At 52.5% G+C, this 20,440-nt stretch overlaps 1 protein-coding gene across 13 annotated transcripts in view; it reads left to right on the plus strand.

Moving 5' to 3' along the window:
• Nucleotides 1-20,440, plus strand: part of LOC125038780 (heterogeneous nuclear ribonucleoprotein L-like) — a 190,208-nt gene that overhangs the window by 149,351 nt on the left and 20,417 nt on the right. For all 13 annotated transcript variants that reach the window (XM_047632378.1, XM_047632379.1, XM_047632380.1 and 10 more), the window contains 3 exons: nucleotides 4,245-4,330; nucleotides 7,296-7,392; nucleotides 15,428-15,491. In XM_047632378.1, coding sequence (XP_047488334.1) covers nucleotides 4,245-4,330; nucleotides 7,296-7,392; nucleotides 15,428-15,491 — 247 coding nt within the window. The remainder of the gene's footprint in view (nucleotides 1-4,244; nucleotides 4,331-7,295; nucleotides 7,393-15,427; nucleotides 15,492-20,440) is intronic.

Genomic DNA, 20,440 nt, shown 5'->3' on the forward strand with positions numbered 1-20,440 from the left:
GCAGAGTGTGGGGGGGGGTGCCGTTCGGTTTCGATTTTGTGGCGTCCGGTTTCCGAGTCTGTGAACCAGTCGTTGATCGTCTGACGCCCAGAGTTTTATAACCGTCTTCACCGGTTCGTCTCCTCTTGCCTCCTTTTCTCGGGCTTTTTGTGTGCGCTTTGTCTCGTTGTCTCTTTGTCTGCGTGTGCACACCGGTGCGTCGGGAGGGGAAGGGACCCGGGATCTAGTAAGCGAGGTCAGGCGGGCGAGGGGAAAAGGCGTGATTGCAGGTGTTTGCCGAGATGTCAGTAGGGTGAAATAAGTGAGACATTCTTGGCACTAGAGCGGGCAGCGTCGGCGTTCGGGCCGCGCGCGCGCGCTCTCTCCTTTGTCCGTGCCCTCTAAGCAGAGCGGTCACTCCGGTGCCCGGCCCCGGTTCATACCCATGCCTCCGTCCCCTCCTTCTCCCCCCTCCATTCCTCTCTCCCCTTCTTCTCTCCCCTTCTCCCTCGCGCTGTGGCACCCTGCATTGGAGTCGTATCACGTTTGCAGTTGTCACACTAAGTCAGGGCTCTGCGTCTGCGGCCGTCATGCGCATTCCTGGCTGGTGCGCTCACTTGCCACACTCGCGGGCGGCGGCGGCGAGACGGTCAGCGGCGAAGATGGATCGCGGCGAAGCATGTGGGAGCTTAGGCGCACCTCCGTCGCCACGTGCGGGGGCGCCCGTTCGGAGGGAGGGAGGGAGGGAGAGTGAAGGGGGAGTGGGGGAAGTCAGCGTTTTGACGGGCCGCCACGCCGATCACATGCCCGGCCCTACGCTCACAGGAGGGGAGGGGGGGGGGGCACTCACATCAGTATCTATTTTCGAAGTTTTGACCGTTTGTCATGCTTAGCCTTCGTCCTCTGTGCTCTCGCGACTCGGTTGGTGTGACCTCGATATATTTTTTTTTCTCTCTCCCCTCTCTCTCTCTCTCTCTCTCTCTCTCTCTCTCTCTCTCTCTCTCTCTCTCTCTCTCTCTCTCTCTCTCTCTCTCTCTCTCTCTCTCTCTCCTCTCCTCTCCTCTCCCTCCTCTCTCCTCCCTCTCCCTCCCTCCCTCCCCACCCCCCGTGGTCACGGCTGGCACTCACTCCGCTGTCCACGTTGCCGGGTTGGTTAACGCTGGCACCCGGAGCAAGACAGATATGTAACGTAGGAGACACGGAAAGGGAAAGGAAAGGGATAAGAAAACAACCGAGGAGAAGAGGAGGAGGGAGGAGGCGAGAAGAACAAGAGAGTAAATCCCAGAAGAGCGAGAAGTAAACCATGATCCCGGTAGAACGCTGAAATGCGTCCCTCTCGTGTTGCTAGGGCATTTGCTGAGGGCGAGGGGTAGGGGCAGGGAGGGAGGCGTCGGCGCATGGAGGAGGCTTAGGCAAAGGGTCGTCACATGGGGGATGAGGGGGAGGAGGGGCCCTAGGGAAGGGGGCGTTGCACGGGACGGTGATGTAGGGCACGGCAGGGAGGGTGTGGAGGGGAGGGTCCAGGGGGCAGGTCGTCATGTCAGGGAATGGACTAGGGGGGAGGGGGGGAGTAGCAAGAGCAGCTTATGAAGAGAGAGGGGGGGGGGGGGGTTGGGTTACAAGGTGAACATTCGTCGTTGGGAAAGGAGGGAGCTGCGGCGAATGACACGAGGGCTCGACTCGGATTGGTTTCCCCGAGATCAGGCGCGGGGGGGGGGGGGGGGGTCGGAAGGGAAGTTCCGAGTGGGTATATTAATTTTTTTTTACCATCTAGGAAGAAAAAAAAAATCATGAAAGTAAGACTACGGTAGAACTTCGAGCAGTGTATGTGTGTCTGTGTATATATATATATAATATATATATATAACACAAACATACATACATACATATACACAATATATAATATATGTATGTATGTGTATATTTATATAGGTAGTTAGATAGATAGATAAATACACATACGCATTTGTAAGTTTTTTTTTTTTTTTTTTTTTTTTTTAACCAGAGCAACCAGAGTGGATTGCGATTTTCTGTATCCCTTGTTTTCTCTAATAGCGCGTCGGTTCTCCAGATCAGTTTAAACACCCACTCTTACATACTACTGACGTAACTGTTGTACAGGTGTTATCAGGGGCGGCGGCGGGGGGGGGGGGCCATGCACTTGTCGAGGGGAGGAGGGATAGCTTGCGTGGCCAGCTGCACTGTACCATCGCACAAAAGGTTGGGGAAAGAGAGGCAAGGACAAGGTGGAAGGGGAAATGGTGGAAAACAGAAGGGAATAATGAAGGTGGAGGAGGAGGAGGAGGAGGAGGAGATGAAAGTAGTGTGGGAAAGGAAGAGAAACCGTGGAAAACAAAAGAGGGAAAGGTGATGAAGGCAGGTGAGACAAGGGAAAAATAAGAGTGGGGAAGGTGATGGAAGACAGGTAGTCAAGGTAGGCAGGCAGAGTGAATTGAAGAGCAGATCAAAAGCGTGAGCTGGAGGGAGAAGCGGCCGAGATGGAGATGCAGATTCAAGGAGAGGAACGAGGCGATGGTATCAGCGAGTGGCAGGTTAATGGCTGGGGCGCGGATGAACCGAGTCGTCGTCTCGTCGGGGAAAAAAGCTCGCTTGCTCCGTCGTTGAGGGAGGGAGGGAGGGAGGGAGGGAGGGGGTACGGGAGGCGAATGAGGCAACGGCTATATTCCTCTTTTTTAAGGTCCGAAAATATCTTGGAAGTAGGCAAAATTGCCCGTGAGTAGTTCCAAGCACACGCGGAGTAAAGGATACAAGTAATTAAAAGCGACTGAAAGAGTTGAAATTTGAAGACCGACAATAGGAAAGAGAGATTATAGTCCCTTGGCTCGGCCTTAGACGATGGCAGACATGTAGCACGCCTCGCGACTTTAACGTTGATCTGCCCGGGGAATTATGCGAGCCCCCTGCTGGCGGCGGCGGTGGTGGCCGTTGGAGAAACGTTTTGGGCTCCTAAAAAGATCGCTTTTAGTTAATTTTAGTCGCGAATTTGTGCCTGTCCTGTGTATGGCGTATGTGCGAGTGTTTAGTGGCGAGGTGGTGATATCCGCGCGGAGGCAGAGCGCTAAGGTTACAACGGGCTCGCCATCTTTTTGGCAGCGTCGGGTGTCGCGTTTCGCCCTGGGAGAAACCGAGCCATATCGCGGCCGCCCTCACCTGTTCGGTCACCTTCGTGCAACTCTGCGGCTGCAGCCACGGGGGGAGGCGGCTGCTCTTGGTGATTGTGGAGGTCGAGGGTTTTGTTGTAGCTGTATCTGGTCTTGTAGCTGGTGTTCTTGGTATTGCTGCTGCTGTTGTTGTTGTTGGTATTGTCGCTGCTATTGGACTTACCGTTACTGTTTTGTACAAAGCAGTGGGTGCTGATTTAGTCCGGTTTCTATGCCCTGATTCATCGTCGTCGTCTCACGCGTTGTGTTCGCATCCCCCCCCCCCTCCCCCATGCTGCGTTTCGGAATATCGGTGAGCTATTCCACGAAGCGGCGGGTTGTTATCGCGGAGGCCGTTTACGTGCGCGCGGTTATCGATGTCCCGAAAGGCGATGGTGGGGCCGGACCTCGGAAGTGGCACCCGGGGGGGGAGGGGGGTCGTCGTCGTAAAAGAGAGTGAGTGAGTGAATGTGTCTGTGTGTCTCGGTAGTAGCCTGACTTAGAGCCCCCCCCCCCTCCCCAGAGAAGGGGGTTCGATCCTGTAATTCTTTCCATTCTCCGATACGGAATCCTAATCCCAAGTGCTGATGAAGTAATCCCAGTGGACGGTCCGATTTAGCCAGTCTTATCAGTTTCCTTTTCTGTCCCCCCCTCTCTTTATCAGGTAATCTCCCCCTTATTTCTCGTGCAATGGAAGCTCGTATAATCTCTTAATAGCAAACTCTCTCACTTCCACTTCTCTCCCTCTCCCTCTCCCTCTCCCTCTCCCTCTCCCTCTCCCTCTCCCTCTCCCTCTCCCTCTCCCTCTCTCTCTCTCTCTCTCTCTCTCTCTCTCTCTCTCTCTCTCTCTCCCTCTCCCTCTCCCTCTCCCTCTCCCTCTCCCTCTCCCTCTCCCTCTCTCTCTCTCTCTCCGTATTTGTTTTCCTTCCTTTATCCGTCTCCCTGTCTTCTTCTTTTTTTACAATTCAGATTTGTACATACATAAAACTAATCTTAAGTGTGTAACTGCAACGAGAACATGACAAATAGTATATTGTTCTCGTTTATGGTTCACAACAACGGATATGATATCATGTATTAATTTTTTTTTTCTCTCTTCCTCAGGATGTGATACACACCATTTGCCAGCCCTACGGAAATGTCCTGCGTATTGTTATCTTCAAGAAGAATGGCGTCCAGGCCATGGTTGAATATCCTTTTAAGCAATCACTTGAACATTGATGTTTTTTTTTGTTTTTTTTTTTCCATATTTTCCCTTTAGTTTCCTTTGGATTTTACGCACTAGTTTTCATGTTCAGTTTCGCTTCTACGAAGAAAAACATAATTGACCCATTCCTTCAGTTAACTTTCATCATCATTAATTATTCACTCTCATTTTGTCATTTCTGTAGCCGTGTGGTTGCTAGTGATGGTAAATGCAATGCTAATGTATCCTTAATGTATTTTATGAACTGATGAGTGGGAAAAAGTGTTATTTATGAATAGCGAGAACCGGCTTATAATGATGGAATGAGTGAGTGCGCGAGGGTAAAATATATAAGGACTATATTGGTAAGTGTGTAGGGTGAGTGGAACAGTTAGTATGAGAGAGGAATATCGCGGTGATTAGATAGATGGGGAGTGTAAGGGAGTCGGGGAATCGTGAGAACATTAGCAGGTGAGTGAGAGGTTAATGGACGAAGAGGCAAAGTGGAGAGAGGAAGGAAGGAGGATGGGAAGAAGTTTGGAGAGCGAGGATGAGAAACCCTGAGCGGTTAGGAGGAAGAGAGAAGGAAGGAGGGGGCGTGGGAGAGGGAGAAAAAGAGCTGTGTAAACATGTCAGGAAGTTTTAGTGTTTGTAGAGAAATCAAGAGGTCGAGGCTCGTACTTGGCCGAGGACGGTCACCGCGCTCGTCTGCCATTGCTGTCTGCCGTTCCTGTGATTCCTCCTTCGTCGGCTACCACCTCCTCCTCCTTCTTCTTCTTCTTCTTCTTCTTCTCCATCATCTGGTGGTGGCGATGACGCACACCTCAAAGCCTCCCGTGGCTGCCCTTGATTTGCTTGCATCGGACCGACGCGGTGACAGTGTGAAGAAATGCTTTGGCAAACAGTTGTGTTGTGAAAGGGAGGAGGGGAGGGGGTGAGGGGGGCACATCCCACCTACACCTACACCTCCACATCTACGCCATTTTCTCTCTACGGTATGGGGGAAGGGGGAGGATAGCAGGAAGAGTTAAGGGTGAAGTAGGAGAGGGGATAGCAGGGTGAAAGAAGGTAGCGGTAGTAGTAGAGTAGTAGGGAGAAGAGACAAGTAGTATTAGTAGTTGTAGGAGGGAAAAGGGAAACAAGAGTAGTGTTACAAAGAGAGGGGGAGTAGGGTGAGATAGGGGTGCTGTCGAGACGAATGCCATCGCCATTGCTCGGTCGAGGCGTTAACAATTCCTGACAGACGGCGCGGACGGAGGGGAAAGGCAGCTGGAAGGTTCCGGGCGATGGACGAGAAAAGAGAGGGAGGGAGAGAGAGAGAGAGGAGAAACAAATAAGAGACGAGAAAAATAAATGATAGACGACATGTAGGGAGGCGAAGGATGGGAGAAAGAGAGGGATAAAAAGTATTAAGGGTTAAGGATTATATTAGAGACAAGAATTCGAGGCACTATGGTGTGAGGGGGTTAGGAAAACCCGTTTAATTAAGAGAGGCAAAGGAAGGGAATGAGGTGGGGAGTAAGACAAGGGGGGGGGGGGGTTGCAGGTGGAGGTAGAGGTGGGCGGTATGTCACTTGATGAAGTGTGAGGAGTTGGGTGGGGATAGGAGTTGGTGTGGGGGGGGGGGGCGGGGGCGGGGGGTGGTCTTGACATAGATGTCGAGATAATTGATGTTGAATACGATCTGGCCCCAAGTGGAAGGCTTGGTCAAGATGCCAATCTCTTCTGCTGCGTCGCCCGTTCGCCCGTGCCAGCCTCTTCGCTTTTATCTGCTCCCTATTACTTTGTCCTTTGTCATCGTCCTCCTGCAACCTCCACCTTCTCATTTTCTTCTCCCCTCTACTTGCCGTCTTTCATTTTCTCTCTTCTTTAGCTTCTCCAGCCTTTCCCCAAACCTTTCCTTTTGTCACTATTCTCCTTTTCCCCATCTTATCCCATCGTATCTTGCTCCTCATCCTCATCCTCATCCTCATCCTCATCCTCATCCTCCTACTCATCCTTCTCCTTTCCCTCCAGCTCCCTCGAGAGAAGCACTTGACCCGCCGAGGCATTTTTAGCTTTGGAAATGAGGGTGTAATGTATGCTGGGAATTCATAACATTTAAACGATCCCGCGCGCCCTGATTACAAGCGGGCGGCGAGAGTGGGATGGGGTGGGGGTGGGGGGTGTTGGCTGCTGGTAAATAAGGTCCTTCGCAAGTCTGAGAACTGGGCCATCTGCTGCCTGTCGCCCCCCCCCCCCCCCCTCTCTCTCTCTCTCTCTCTCTCTCTCTCTCTCTCTCTCTCTCTCTCTCTCTCTCTCTCTCTCTCTCTCTCTCTCTCTCTCTCTCTCTCTCTCTCTCTCTTTCCCTCCCTCCCTCCCTCCCTCCCTCCGCGGAGGGGGGATTGTTTGATGTCCTCATATCCGTCTGGCCTCCTGCCTTCGGGGACGTGAAAGCACTTTCGAATCTAATTACTAAGAGGAGATAGAGAGAAAGAGAAAGAAAGAGAGAGAAACAGAGGGAGGGGTAGGGAGGTGACTCACCGCAGCAACCCATACCTGGCCTTGTATTGTGTTACTCCACCCATGAACAAAATGGACGAAGGACACCGCCAACACACACACACACACACACACACACACACACACACACACACACACACACACACACACACACACACACACACACACACACACACACACACACACACAAAGTCACAAACCCGCTCTCGCAATTTTCCCCTCGTTATCGGATACTTTGCAACCGCATTCGCTAACCCACATCAGTCTCACGAACACATCACCCTCTTTTTTTCATCCGCATGTGTTTTTCCCCACGTTATCGGATACTTCGCTTCCACATTCACAAATCCACACGAATGACGCGCACACGTTTTCACAATCTTCTGTCATCCACATCTCCCCCCCTCCCTTTTTTTTTTTCCTCCTCGAACACCACTTACAGATTAATTTCCTTAACTCGTTCTCACGTTCGACGGGATCGAGCCAGCCACCCGGGCGCGAGAGGGACTCCAGGGCGCCGACATCTACTCCGGATGCTGCACCCTCAGGATAGAGTACGCAAAGGTGAGTGTTCAAAGAGTTCTTTTGTTCTTTGTTCTTCGTTGGGGGGGGAATGGGGGGCAACAGTAGATGCTTTGCTGGTCTTGATTTCCTGCGTGTTTGTACGGAGTGTGGGGGGGGGGGGGGGTAAGATAGGAAGGGGGGAGGCGTTCTCGAGGCCTTGCGTTGGGTAGGGGAGGACGTAGTGATTTCTTGTCTTTCCGGTGGGAGCGGGAGGTGCTATGGTCTCCGGGCCCCGGTGGAGTAAAACCTGTGGTCTCGAGAGCCTGGTCCCGGTAGGAGGGGACATCGGGTCTGTGGGCGGGTCGGCGGGGAGCCTACGAGAAAGGGAACCTCAGAGTTGTGGATCCTGTGGGAGCGGGAGGCACACGGAAGGATAGGTCGGCCGGGCAGGAGGGGATGGTGGGCGTCGGTTAATTCCGCCCCTGTGGTGATGCTTGGCACTGTGCCAACCCCTTCCCTCCCCCTGCCCCTGCCCCTGCCCCTGCCCCTGCCCCTCCCACCACGCAGGGAGCTGCATCAAACTCTCCCACACTTGCCGTACCCCCCCCTCCTCCACCCACCCAATTGTATCAGATTTTAATCATGTGGCTGTATGTTGTGACAAGTGTGTGTGTTAGTGAGTTATGTGCGTGAGCATGTGTGCGCGCGCGCATATAAGGATGGATGGGTGAGTGAGTGAGTGAGTAAAAGCGAGGATGTGGATGATGGGCGATGATTGTCCTGAAGAGCATCGCTTTGTAATGAGTGAGAATAGAGGGATTGTTCGCTGGGTTTCTTGACTCGTTGAGGTAGTTAGCTAGGAGTCACCACAGGGAAGAGCAGGGTGACGAGGAGGAACAGGGAGAGGATATGTATGAAAATAAAAATGAGAAATAGGAAAATTGAAAGAGAAGAGTAGCTGTGATGACCACGTCATAAAAAATTCTAGGGGCTTGCACGCCTCGCTTCCCATCCACAAAAGTTGATTCCAGCCGCTCACCCTTCCCCCTTCTCCCAATCCTTTCCCCTCCTCCTTCCTCCCCTACCCTCTCCCAAACCCTCTCCCCCATCCTGAACCCTTCTCTTACCCCTGCCTCTCCTTTTTCTTCCTCTCTCCTACCCTGAATCGCGCCACACACACGAAACTTGTATCCTCAAAAGCCTCTCTCCCCTTTTGCTCTTCTCTTTCTCGAGGAGTAGTATGCGCGTGCGTGCGCGCTTGGTGCGGCTTTATGCTTGGCTAATCTGCTGAAGCCAGAAGATCTCTTCACGTGAAGTCTTGTTATTGTTCCTGTTTGTTTTCATATACATCAAAGATCCTGTGTTCACGTTTGTGTCTTGAACTTGGGTGTGTTTACTTTAGTGACTCCTCTTCCTCCTCCTCCTTGGCTCCTTTCTTCCACCTCCTCGGTAGCCTTCTCCATTTTCCTCCCCTCTCTTCATCTTCCTCCTCTCCGTTACCTTTTCCTTGTCCCCCCCCCTCCTCCTCCCCCCTCCCCCCATCCCTGCTCTCGCTCCCTCCCCCTTCTCTCTTACTCAGTCCCTCGTCCTTGCTCTGATCGAATACAGGTGTGGCTTGTATAGTTTACGCCGTCGGGAAGTGTGTATGCTTTGCGGTCTTGACAAGATGGAAGCAGGCGGCGTAGTAGTAGGAGGGGGGGAGAGGGAGAGTGGAAGAAAAGAAGGGAGGAGGTAGGGAGAGTAGGAGGAGGGCGGAGGGAGAGTGGAAGGAAGACGGAAATGAACGATTCCTAGTATGCACATCCTGTTACAGCTGTGTGCAATACAAGCCCCTGTTTGTTCGGATTTAATGGCCGTGGACGCCGGGGATGACCATAGGGCGGTGCTACTAAGGACCTTTATGAATGAATTGTCAGGCGTTATCGAGTCGCCCGGTCGTTACTCGGAGATGGTGAATCTGACGCATCCGCTGTAATTTAATGTATCAAGATGCTTCCCTTTGATCTTCGTTCCCCTTAACCTCACCACTAGCCTCCCCCCTTTCCCACCACCTTTTAAATTTAATCTCCCTTCTCCTTTTCCATTTCCTTTTCCTCCCCTTCCCTCTCTCCTTTCGTTTTCCCATCAGTCACAACTTTGTGCCGCCATCCATCCATCCATCTATCAATCTACCTACCTACCTACCTTCTGCCCCCCATCTCGCCCGCCCTCGCCCTGGCTCCTGAGGAATTTATGATGGCCCCGTCCGGCACTGTGCCACCGGGCGGGCGGAGGCAGGGGGAGGAGGGGGGATGTTAGCCGTAATCTGCACAACACCAGGGCTGGCACTCGCGCTGACACACGCCTGACATCGCCCGGGTCTTCCTGGCTGACACTGCACTATCTGGATATTAAACTATTTCGTCAGCAGAGGGACACTAACTGGGTCACTACCAAGAATAACTCACTCGTTTTTTTCCTCTCTCTCTCTCCTCTCCTTCTCTTTTCTCTTCTCTTCTCGTATCTTCTCGTCTGTACATCCGCCGCTTCTGACCTCTTTCCCTTATTCTCCATTCTGTTTAGTACTGTTATTGTACTTTTTTTCTATTCGCCCTGTCCTTTTTCACCCCCCCCCACCTCCACCCCCCTGGTCTCCTTCCTCCCTCCCAGTTTTCGCCCGTTTCCTCCGCTCCTTACCAACCAACATACCCTTTTTCTTCCTCTCCTTTCCTACATGATTTCTCCGTCACCCCCTTTAATCCACATATCTCCCTCTTCTTGCATTCCCCTTTCTCCGTTTCACCCCGTCCCATCTTTCCCTCTCCCTTCCCCCAATGTACCTGGTAATTACGGTGGGTTTAGTATCGTGGTTAGTGCCATGTTGATGAGGCAAGCTGAGAGGCGCACGTGTCTCCAAGGCTGGCGCTCCTCTCTCTCTCTCGCTTTTCTCTTTATATATTTTTTTTCCTTTTCCCTCTCCCTTTCCCCTCTCTCTCTCTATCAGAAAGGAATGTGTGCATGGGGCGTCTACACCCACGAAGCCGAAGTGTGTCGTGACACGTGCTTGGAGGGGAGAGGGTGGTGGGGGTGGGGGTGGTCGCAGGACGTGTTGACCCCGGCATCCTCTGCGGATAATCCGAGGAATGAATGGCGAATGAGGGAGGGAGGGAAGTAGCATGACGTGAATGAGACGAAGGTCAGCAAGTTCGTGTTCCAAGTACTATGGGGACGACGCGAAGAGTGTGTTAACGCGTAGGTATGGGAATATCGTGTGAGGCACCTATGCACGGCCTGGCGATTCCATGTGAGATGACCCGTGCGTGACCCAAGGGGGTATGCGACTGACCTGGGGTATATGACTCATGTTCCAAACAAATCCGTCTGTGCATGACTTTTTAAGAAACGGCATGTGGATGACACAGGAAACCCCTGGCCTTGAACTGGACGGGGTACCACGTGAGCAAACACGCTGATTTCACGAGTCGTGGGTGGTCGGTCGGCCGATTTGCCGGTTGTCGCAGCGCATGCTAGAATTCGCACGAAACGCTTTGCATTATTGATACGGGGAGAGAGGTGTCGATTGTACATAACCTTCGCGAGGTGTCTCTTTACCACGCACATTTTGAGGAGGGGGAAGGGAGAGGGGTAGTGAGGGGAAGCGGAAAGAGGAGGGAGGGGATTGGGTACACTTCTGTACTTCGCCAGCATTGCCGACGCGACTGTCGGTGCCTGTCTTCTTCTCCCTGCGTCGCCGTAGGTACACCCCCCTCCCCCCCGCTGCCTCATTGGGAGAATTCTACCTTCTTTTCCTCCTCGCCACGCCATCCTGCTCCTCCTGCCCCCCCCCCCCCTCCCCCTTCTCTCCCGTCCGACAGAACAAGACTTCACCCGCCTGCGAGCGCATCAGACTTGCAAATCTCGGGAAAACTTAAGAAGACAGAGGAGGCGGAGTTGTCTTAAGTCAATAGTGAGAGAGAGAGAGAGAGAGAGAGAGAGAGAGAGAGAGAGAGAGAGAGAGAGAGAGAGAGAGAGTGCAAAGTACCTGCAGTTGACGGGAGTTGAAAGGGGGCGATGTAAATAAGGCGAGGTGGCAGACGCGTTGCATATTCGGGTTAATGAGACGATCATCCCCGGCTATTGATCGGGGGCAGGGTAAAAGGGGGGGGGGGGGTAGGAAGGGGAAACGTTAGGACATTAGCATACGGTAATGGCTAAATGCTAAGAGCTTTCCATTCGTCCTGAGAAGGCAGTTTTAAACGCCGGGAATTGCGGGAAAATGTATATGTATGTCTGTACGCACGTCTAAACTCGGATGAATGCGGGAAGTGAATGAGTGAGTGAGAGAGAGCTTACATGTTTGTTGTTTTCGAAAGAAGGAAAGCGGCAGTAAAATTCACATCGTTCTCTCTCTCTCTCTCTCTCTCTCTCTCTCTCTCTCTCTCTCTCTCTCTCTCTCTCTCTCTCTCTCTCTCTCTCTCTCTCTCTCTCTCTCTCTGGAGCGAGAAGTTTTGCCGAAGTTGGGTGTTACGTTATTGACGCGTGTCGCTAACTGGCCAACTGGAGCCATCGGAGGAATATGTTATGTTCATTGCCGCGCCCGCTTCGCCCACCAACACCTCGTTACGGGAGGGAAAGGTGAGGGAGGGGGGCGTCGGGACGGAGGAAGTGCGAAAGTTTTCCTCAGCGCGGCCGCCGTCTGCCCTGGGTGTTTTTCCCCCCTCTGTCCGTCCCGTCTCTCTGTTTGTCCCCTCTTTCTCTTCCTTTCGTTCCTTTCCCCATCTTCCCCTTCAGTCCTTCCTTACTGTCTCCATCTCCCCCTCCACCCTCTTTCTTTCTCCTCCGTCCCCTAACCTCCCTCAAGTCGTACGACGAGGAAGGTGTGCAGAAGAGACCGACATGTGGGTCGCTGAGGTAACACCGAGGGCGAGGGGGTTGGAGAGAGGGGAGGAGTAAGGAGAGTGGGGGGTGGGGGGCGAGGGAGAGTGATGACGTTGTCCGGTGTGGCATGTCAGTCTTGGTTCTGGTATGCCCGAAATGAGAGTGCCCGCGTGCCATGAATCATGTTCTTTACGGCGCAGGCCACATGATACACCACATGATGTGACCAACATAGCAGACCGCTGACTGACTGACAGACTGACTGGGGAGTCGGGAGGGCGGAGACCAACGCCGAACGACCAGCGCTTTAATAAGTTACTGAGCACGTGCTGCTCTCCCCCGCCTCTCCCTCCCCCTCTCTTTCTTTCTTTCTTTCTTTTATTTCTTTCTTTCTCTGTTTCTCTGTTTCTCTTTTCACTCACCCCCTTCCCTCGTCTCTCGCCTCGTATTACCTGTCCGTAATGATTCTTCTCGCTGCTGCTTGGAGGAGAAGTAAAGGAAAAGAAGGCTGAGGAAGAAAGAAGGGAAGAAGGAAAGGGGTAAATGAATGACCGCCAGACCTCGCCCCAGATACGTTGCGTTGAGCTGCGCCATCAGCCGACCAGCAATGCGATCGGCCAGGGTCTGTAGCGGTGCTTTCGGTCAGGAATGGTCGTTGCAGCGTTGTTGCAAGCAGGGGGCTGATCATTCGGCCAGGTAAGGCGCGTGTGTGGTGGGTGGCCGACGCTAGTGGTTTCCACGAGCATGTTACTTAAAGCCACACACGCCCTCCGCCCCATACCCTTTCCCCTTCCTTCCCCTCTCTTCTTGCCTTCTTCCCCCCCCTTCCCATCCCCCCATCCTTCCCCTCTCTTCTCTCCCCCTCTCCCCGCCACGACTCTCCTTCCCATTCTCCTATCTCTCGCGAGCGGTGAAATGAAGTTGAGGTTGAAGCTCTTTATGACAATGGCCGGTGATTTGTTTAACTTCTTTTCTTTCTTTCGGGGCCAGCAATAAGCCCGGGATCACATACCAGCTAGGGAGGGAGGGAGGGAGGGAGGGAGAGAGGGTGGGTGGGTGGGTGGGTGGGTGGGTGGGGGGATGGGTGGAAGGGGAAGCAACGCGAGGGAAGGAAGCAGACCACTAGGAAGGAAGGGACGGAGAGAGAGAGAGAGAGAGAGAGAGAGAGAGAGAGAGAGAGAGAGAGAGAGAGAGAGAGAGAGAGAGAGAGAGAGAGAGAGAGAGAGAGAGAGGATAAGAGGGGGAGGGATAAGGACAGATCAGAAAGAAATAGGAATGATAGCATGAAGGAGGGAAGGGGTAAAATCAGAATAAAGAATGGTTGGACAGAGGGAGGGAGGAAGGAAGGAAGGAAGGAAGAGATAAATCCGAACAGAAAAGAGGGACGAAGGGAGGAAGGTGGAAGGAAAGGATTCGGACAGAGCAGTAGTAAGAAGGGAAGAAGGGAGAATACAGAACAGAGAGGAAGAAGCAAGTAGGGAAGCAGGTAAACAAGCAGGCACAGTGGATCCGGTGCTTGGAGGGCACTGGGATCGCGTGGAGGGCAAGGGAGCGCCCGTTACCGCGCCTTTATAAAGGTGAAAGGGAGACGCGTTGTGAGCGAGACGGGAGTGGGAGTGCGTGCGTTGGACTCTGCGCCGAGGGGAGTCGAGGGGAGCGACGGCGGGAAGGGGAGGGGGGACGAGTCGAAGCAGCGGGAGATGGGACGCGGGTTTCATTACTTCACCTGCCAAAAACCCGCCATATCTGTCTGTCATAACTTTCCCTCCTAAGACTCGTCAGTCTTTTTCTCTCTCTCCCTTCCTCCCTCCCTCCCCCCTCCCTCCCCCCCTACCCCCCTCCTCACGTCTTCCTTCCCCTTTCCTTTCATTCTCCCTCTTCTCTCTTCTTCTCTTCTCTTCTCTTCGACCTTCATCGTATTCCTCTCTCCTTCCTATCTCCCTTCTTCTCCCTCATCTTCTCCCGCTTCTCCCCCTTGCCTCTCCCTCCCCTTTCTCTCTCCCTCCCCCCCCCCCTCCACTCTTCATCGCCTCATCAGAATGTTGGCAGGAGTCAACAGTCTTGTACCTTGTGACGCTTGACAGTACACCTGTGTGTTACCTGGATAGTCATTTCAGTATGTGGAAGTATCACGTGTGAGGGTTTGTTTTTCTGAGTTTAGTTCCTCTTCTCTTCTCTTTTCTTTTCTTTTTCTCTTTCGCTCTTTCTTCCTCAACTTTTCTTTCGTCGTTGTATCTCCTTCTCCCGGCCGGGTCGTATATTACAAGTACTTTTTGAAGATGGCGTTGCTCCTCTATGGTTTGACTTTCTCTTGATCATCATCCTTCTTTCCCCCTCCTTCTTCCTCGTCGGTATTTACATCCCGAGAGTGTGTGCGGTAAATTTCTCGCTTATTTAGTTGAAGGGGGTCATCTTTGCGGCTCTGAAATTTTATGGCATTTTTGGGGGCATTCGAGCGTTGATTGGCCTGTTAAGACGCCAGCGGGGATTGATTTTGTTTTTATCTTTTCTTTTTTCTTTTTTTTCTTTTTTTGTCCACATATCTCTCCCCTCTCCCTCCCCTCACCCTCACCTCTCCCTCCCCTCACCCTCACCCTCACCCTCACCTCTCCCTCTCCCTCACCTCCTTCCATATTTCCACGTTCTCCCTGTCTCCCCACTCCCTTTTGATTTTGTTTATACCATTATTAGTGTTGGTATGCGGGCATTCGCGGAATTCCCAAGAGCTTGTTTTGCTCTCGTGCGGGCGTCTGTCGCCAGGTGATGATGGCGGTGTTGGTTTCGATGTGGATGCGGGTACAGGAATGTGTACTGGCGACGCGGGTTTGGCTTGGGGAGGAAGGGAAGGATGGGGGCGCTGAGGGAGGGAGGGAGGGAGGGAGGGAGGGTGGAAAGACGAGACAGAGGAGGGGAGAAGGATGGAGGGATGGGAAGCAGAGAAAGCAAAGAGTAATACAGACTCACGGGTAAATAAATGGATTGCATGTAGTACATCCATCTGACTGCCTCATGAGCGACTGGTTGGGTCGGGCAGATCCGTCTCTTTGCGCAGTTTTGTTATGATCAGCTGGGTTTATGTCGGTAGTGATTTAGAAGATTTCATTGTTGTTTGTTATTTTCTTGTGTAGATCGATGAAAGAAACTGGGAAACGTTTTTTTCTGCCTATTATAGATTGGTGATATGGTATGTGTATATATATTTACTGGTCAAACATTAATTTCTTCATTTTTTTTCCAGCCAACGAAATTGAATGTGTACAAGAATGACGCAGAGAGCTGGGACTTCACAAACCCCAATGTTGGTAAGTGTCGAATTTATTTTTTTCTAGATTTAACGTATCCAACTCTCGTCGCTCCCAGTCCCATACCCCTTTCCCTTCCCTCGTCTACCCCCCCCCCCCCCTTCCTTCCCTCCGTTTCCTCGGTCTCGAGATAAACCCTTTACCTGTATAATTCCTTTTCTCCCCTCTTTCCTCCTCCTCCACCCTTCCCTCTCTCTCTCTCTCTCTCTCTCTCTCTCTCTCTCTCTCTCTCTCTCTCTCTCTCTCTCTCTCTCTCTCTCTCTCTCTCTGTCTCTGTGTCTCTCTCTCTCTCTCTCTCTCTCTCTCTCTCTCTCTCTCTCTCTCTCTCTCTCTCTCTCTCTCTCTCTCTCTCTCTGTCTCTCTCTCTCTCTGTCTCTCTCTCTCTCTCCCTCCCTCTCCCTCCCCCTCCCTCCCTCCCTCTCCCTCTCTCCCTCTCTCCTCCTCTCACCCTCTCACCCTCTCCCCCTCTCCCCCTCTCCCCCTCCTATCTCCTCCTCCCCAGTGTTTTGTTCTTTGTACATACCCCTGTCCTTCCCTGTCTTGCAATTACCTCTCTCCTGACTCAATCTTTTCCATCGTCTTGGACTTTGATTTTCTTATGCTTTCCTTTTCCCTTCCCTCTCCTGCATTTTCCCATCCACTCCTCCCCTCTCTCTATTTTCAACTTTATTCTTTCCCTCTCTCTCCGCTTCACCCTTTCTCCTTTTCTTCCATCCCAAACTTCTGTTCCTCTCCCTTTCTTCCTTCCTTTCCTCCTCTCACCGCCTCTTCTTCCACCCTGTCGTCTTCCCACCCTCTCCTTTCCTCCCTCCATCCTCTTACCCCCTCCCCCCCTCTTCCCCTTCCATCCCGTGGACCTTCACCTGAACAGCCAGCCTCCACCAGGTTCCTCCTCGGCCCCGCCTCCACCCCTCCTGGCCGCCCTCGGTGATCTCCTGCCGAAGGGCATGAGGCTGGAGGCGAGAAGTCCGTGCGTTTGTGCGGCACCCGTTGTCCTGTAAGCCCGGCGAGAGGAGGAGGAGGAGGAGGGGGGGAGGAGGAGGAGGAGGAGGAGGAGGAGGGAGGCATATTCGCGGAGGCTTCCTTGGGGGCTTCCCTGGAGGCCTCTTGGAGACTGGCTGTGACGTGGCTGGGGGCGAGGGCGAGATATATTTTTCATTAGTATTACTATTGCCATTTTCATCCGTAAGTTCTCAAGATTCCGTTCAGCTCTTGTATTGCTCATGTGACTGTGTCAAGCCAAATGATGATAATCTTTTGTGATTTGGATTTAAGTTGTAGTTTTGGTCGCGTTGGTGATAGATTACAGAGGGTGTTGCTGTCGTCGGCTCCGCTGGGACGGCAACACTCTCCGTCTGAGGCCGAGGGCTCCTACAGAGTTACACAGCACCACAACTACAAGGAAACCACGAGGCGTGCCCGCCCTCGCTCGCGCCCACACGCCACACGCCACACGCCCGTCGCTGTACAGGCCACAGAGAGAGAGAGCGTGCGTGCGCGTGCCTGCGTGCGTGCGTGCGTGTGTGTGTGTGCGCGCGTGTGTGCGTGCGCGTGGGGCGGAGGAAGGGCGGTGGGGTGGCGGCGCCGCCCGCGCCCCCTCCGCTGCAGGGCGTGCGCCGGGCGGCACAGCCCCCTCCCCGCCCTCCCCCCGCCCCGCCACCATCGGGTACCTTATATCTACAACCACAACTACCATCGCAGCTCCTCATATAGCAGACTCCACCACCACCATCAGCACCTCAGCCAAAAATACTTTATATATATTTTATATAGACAAATCTTTAATGTACGCTCTTTTTTATACTTCTAGTACTTGGCCTTCCCCCTCCTTCCCCCTCCCCCTTTCAGTCTGTTTTTTTCCAAGTCTCGTGACCTTGTAGTGATGCTGAAATCCCAGACGTTCTCTCAGTACAAGCCATGTTGATCTGTATACTAATTGTCTCTTTTAAAGGTTATCTTTTTCTCACCTTTTCTGGTGTTCTTTTTGACGTGCCCTTTTGACTTCACTTGATTTCTGTCGGTTGCCTCCATTTTTTGACTGACTGGACTGACTGTCCTTGCCCTAACTCTCCCTCGAACCCTCCCTCCTACTGACTGACGTATTTTTGTCTTACTTTACCTGCTTGACTGGCTCCCTACACTGCCCCTTCATTCCCTACTGTTGATTGATTTATTGACACCTCCCTCTAGTTCCTCCCTCCCCTGCACACTGTCGTTTACAATCCCTGCCCCAACCATGCCCAGTTGTTTGCATTCTCAGAATCTCTAACGTCTGTCCCTTACTGCAAAACCGCTACCTTCCCCTCCCTTTGTTGAAATCTCCCTCCCTCCCTTTTTTGACTGCTACCTCCCTCCCTCGTGACTGCTACCTCCCTCCCTCGTGACTGCTACCTCCCTCCCTCGTGACTGCTCCCCTCCCTCCCTCCCTCCCTCCCTCCCTCCCTCCCCCCCTCTGTTGACTGCTCCCTCCCTCCCTCCCCCCCTCTGTTGACTGCTCCCTCCCTCCCTCCCCCCCCTCTGTTGACTGCTCCCTCCCTCCCTCCCCCCCCTCTGTTGACTGCTCCCTCCCTCCCTCCCTCCCTCCCTCTGTTGACTCCTCCCTCCCTCCCTCCCTCCCTCCCTCTGTTGACTCCTCCCTCCCTCCCTCCCTCCCTCTGTTGACTCCTCCCTCTGTTGACTGCTCCCTCCCTCCCTTCCTCTGTTGACTGCTCCCTCCCTCCCTCCCTCTATTGACAACTTCCTACCTCCCCCCTCCCCCCTCCCCCCTCCCCCTCCTAAATTCGACAACAGTATAGACAGTAGTAAGTAGAACTCCCTTTTCCTTCCAGCATGAAACGTAGATGAATCGTATATTTTATAACTTCCTTGTAAGTCTCTTGAGCAAGATTTTCAAGAATATATATATATATACTCGTATTTCTATATCTATATACTTGAGTACATGAGTACAACACACAAAAAAAGAGAGAGGTGGACAAATCTAGAGCGTTGAATGAATGAGTTGAACGAGTTGCTTGAGCGAGCGAGCGAGTGCGTGCGTGCGAGCAAGAGTGAAAGTAGATCAGAGAAGAAAAGAGAAAAAAATCAGAATCCAGAAGAAATAGTAGCAGGACTTCCAATTTAGGTGTAGGAGGGCTGGTGTGGGTGACCTTTCGGCGTGTTCATATTTTATAATACGAGTTGGTGTGGTTGTGGGCCCCCGCTGGAAACTCTTGAGCGCTGATGCCGTCACCGTGGCGTGGTTGTGGTCGACGAGCCATCCTGGGCCTCGAGGGAGGGAGGGAGGGGGGAGGGGAGGGGGGGGCGTGTCATCCATTTCGTCGTCTTCGTTTTCGTCGTTGTTGTTGTTGCTGTCGTGGTTGTCGTACGTCTGTCTGTCTGTCTGTCTGTCTGCGTTGTTCGTGTCTTGGGCGTCTGAGGTCTGGCTTTGTCTTGTGATTTTGTGGATATTTTCTTTGTTCCTTTCTTTTTTTGTTATTTTTTGTTTGTTTTGGTTCCATTTCCCGTTGTCGTTTTATCCTTCTGTGCTCTCCTTTTGTTCCTGTGTTACGTTCCTATTTTTGTCTGTTACTTCGTACTTACTGTCTTCTCTTTTGTTTTCCTTCTCTTTGCGATAAGTGGTCCTTGTGTTCGGTCCTTTTCATTTTGTGCATTCTTTCCACCGTATGCACCCCTTTTCTACATGCTTTCTTTCTTTTCTACCCGTTCTTCATTTGTTTCCTCCTCCTTGCCCTCTCCTCCCCTTCTCCTCCTCTCTTCTCTCTCTTCTATATCTCTACCTCCTCTCCTCCTTTCTTCTCTTTTTCTCCCTCCTTCCTCTCCTCCCCCCCCTCCTTTCTCTCTCTCTCTCTCTCTCTCTCTCTCTCTCTCTCTCTCTCTCTCTCTCTCTCTCTCTCTCTCTCTCTCTCTCTCTCTCTCTCTCTCCCCCCCCCCTCCCCTTGTGCCTTTCCTCTGTTCCATGACGGCGGCCGGGCGGCCGTGTCCCTTTCGGGCACGTTCCCTTGCCTCGATGACGAAGTTACTTCTGGTCGGTTCGTACCTCCCTTTCTTTGAATTCTCATTCTCGTTTTCTTGCTCGCTCTCACCCTCTTGTTCGTTTTCTTGCTGTCTCTCTCTCTCTCTCTCTCTCTCTCTCTCTCTCTCTCTCTCTCTCTCTCTCTCTCTCTCTCTCTCTCTCTCTCTCTCTCTCTCTCTCTCGTTTTCTGGCTATCCCCATCTTTCTCGTTGTTTGTTTTTTTCTTTTTTTCCTGGTCCTCTTATTTACTACTGTTTGTCTCGTTTTCTGGATATGTTTTTCCGTAATTTTCATATTGTCCGGCATATTTTGTCTTTTGCAACTTATCTTCGGCCGTTCATGCATATATGAGAGAGAGAGAGAGAGAGAGAGAGAGAGAGAGAGAGAGAGAGAGAGAGAGAGAGAGAGAGAGAGAGAGAGAGAGAGAAGGGGAGATGGAGGAGTTGGGGATAAGGGGGGTGATATCTCGACCGTGCGACTTAGAGACTGTGAGACTGGTTGTGGGTTTGAGTAAGAGTGACAGATTTTCTTTTTCCAAGGGAATGGCTAAGAATACGTCAATTGGAAGGGATGAGTGCCGATTAAGTGTGAATGTATGTGTTGGTGGCTGGGGTAATGGACCTAAGGGCAAAATGAAAATGGTTCGTGCTTGTGGGAGGGAAGTGTAGCCGATTGACTGTATAAGGACACTGACTTTGAGAGGGAGGGAGGGAGGTAGGGGACCGACAACTAACTGACCGACCTGGATTTGGTGGTTGAGGGAGTTAGGAGTGAGAGTGAGTGTGCGTGAGAGTGAGTGAGTTTACGTGCAGGCCGCTGCGAGTGGGGGCAAGGTGTCCTTGAGTTTCCTCAAATTTCTCGTGGACAAGTGGTCTCCGGTGTCTGGGAGGGGGGAGGGGGTCGTCGTGGGCAGATAGTGGGCGCCTTTGGAAGA

This window comes from Penaeus chinensis, chromosome 25 (genome assembly GCF_019202785.1).
Source record: "Penaeus chinensis breed Huanghai No. 1 chromosome 25, ASM1920278v2, whole genome shotgun sequence".
NCBI classification, from domain to species: Eukaryota; Metazoa; Arthropoda; class Malacostraca; order Decapoda; family Penaeidae; genus Penaeus; species Penaeus chinensis.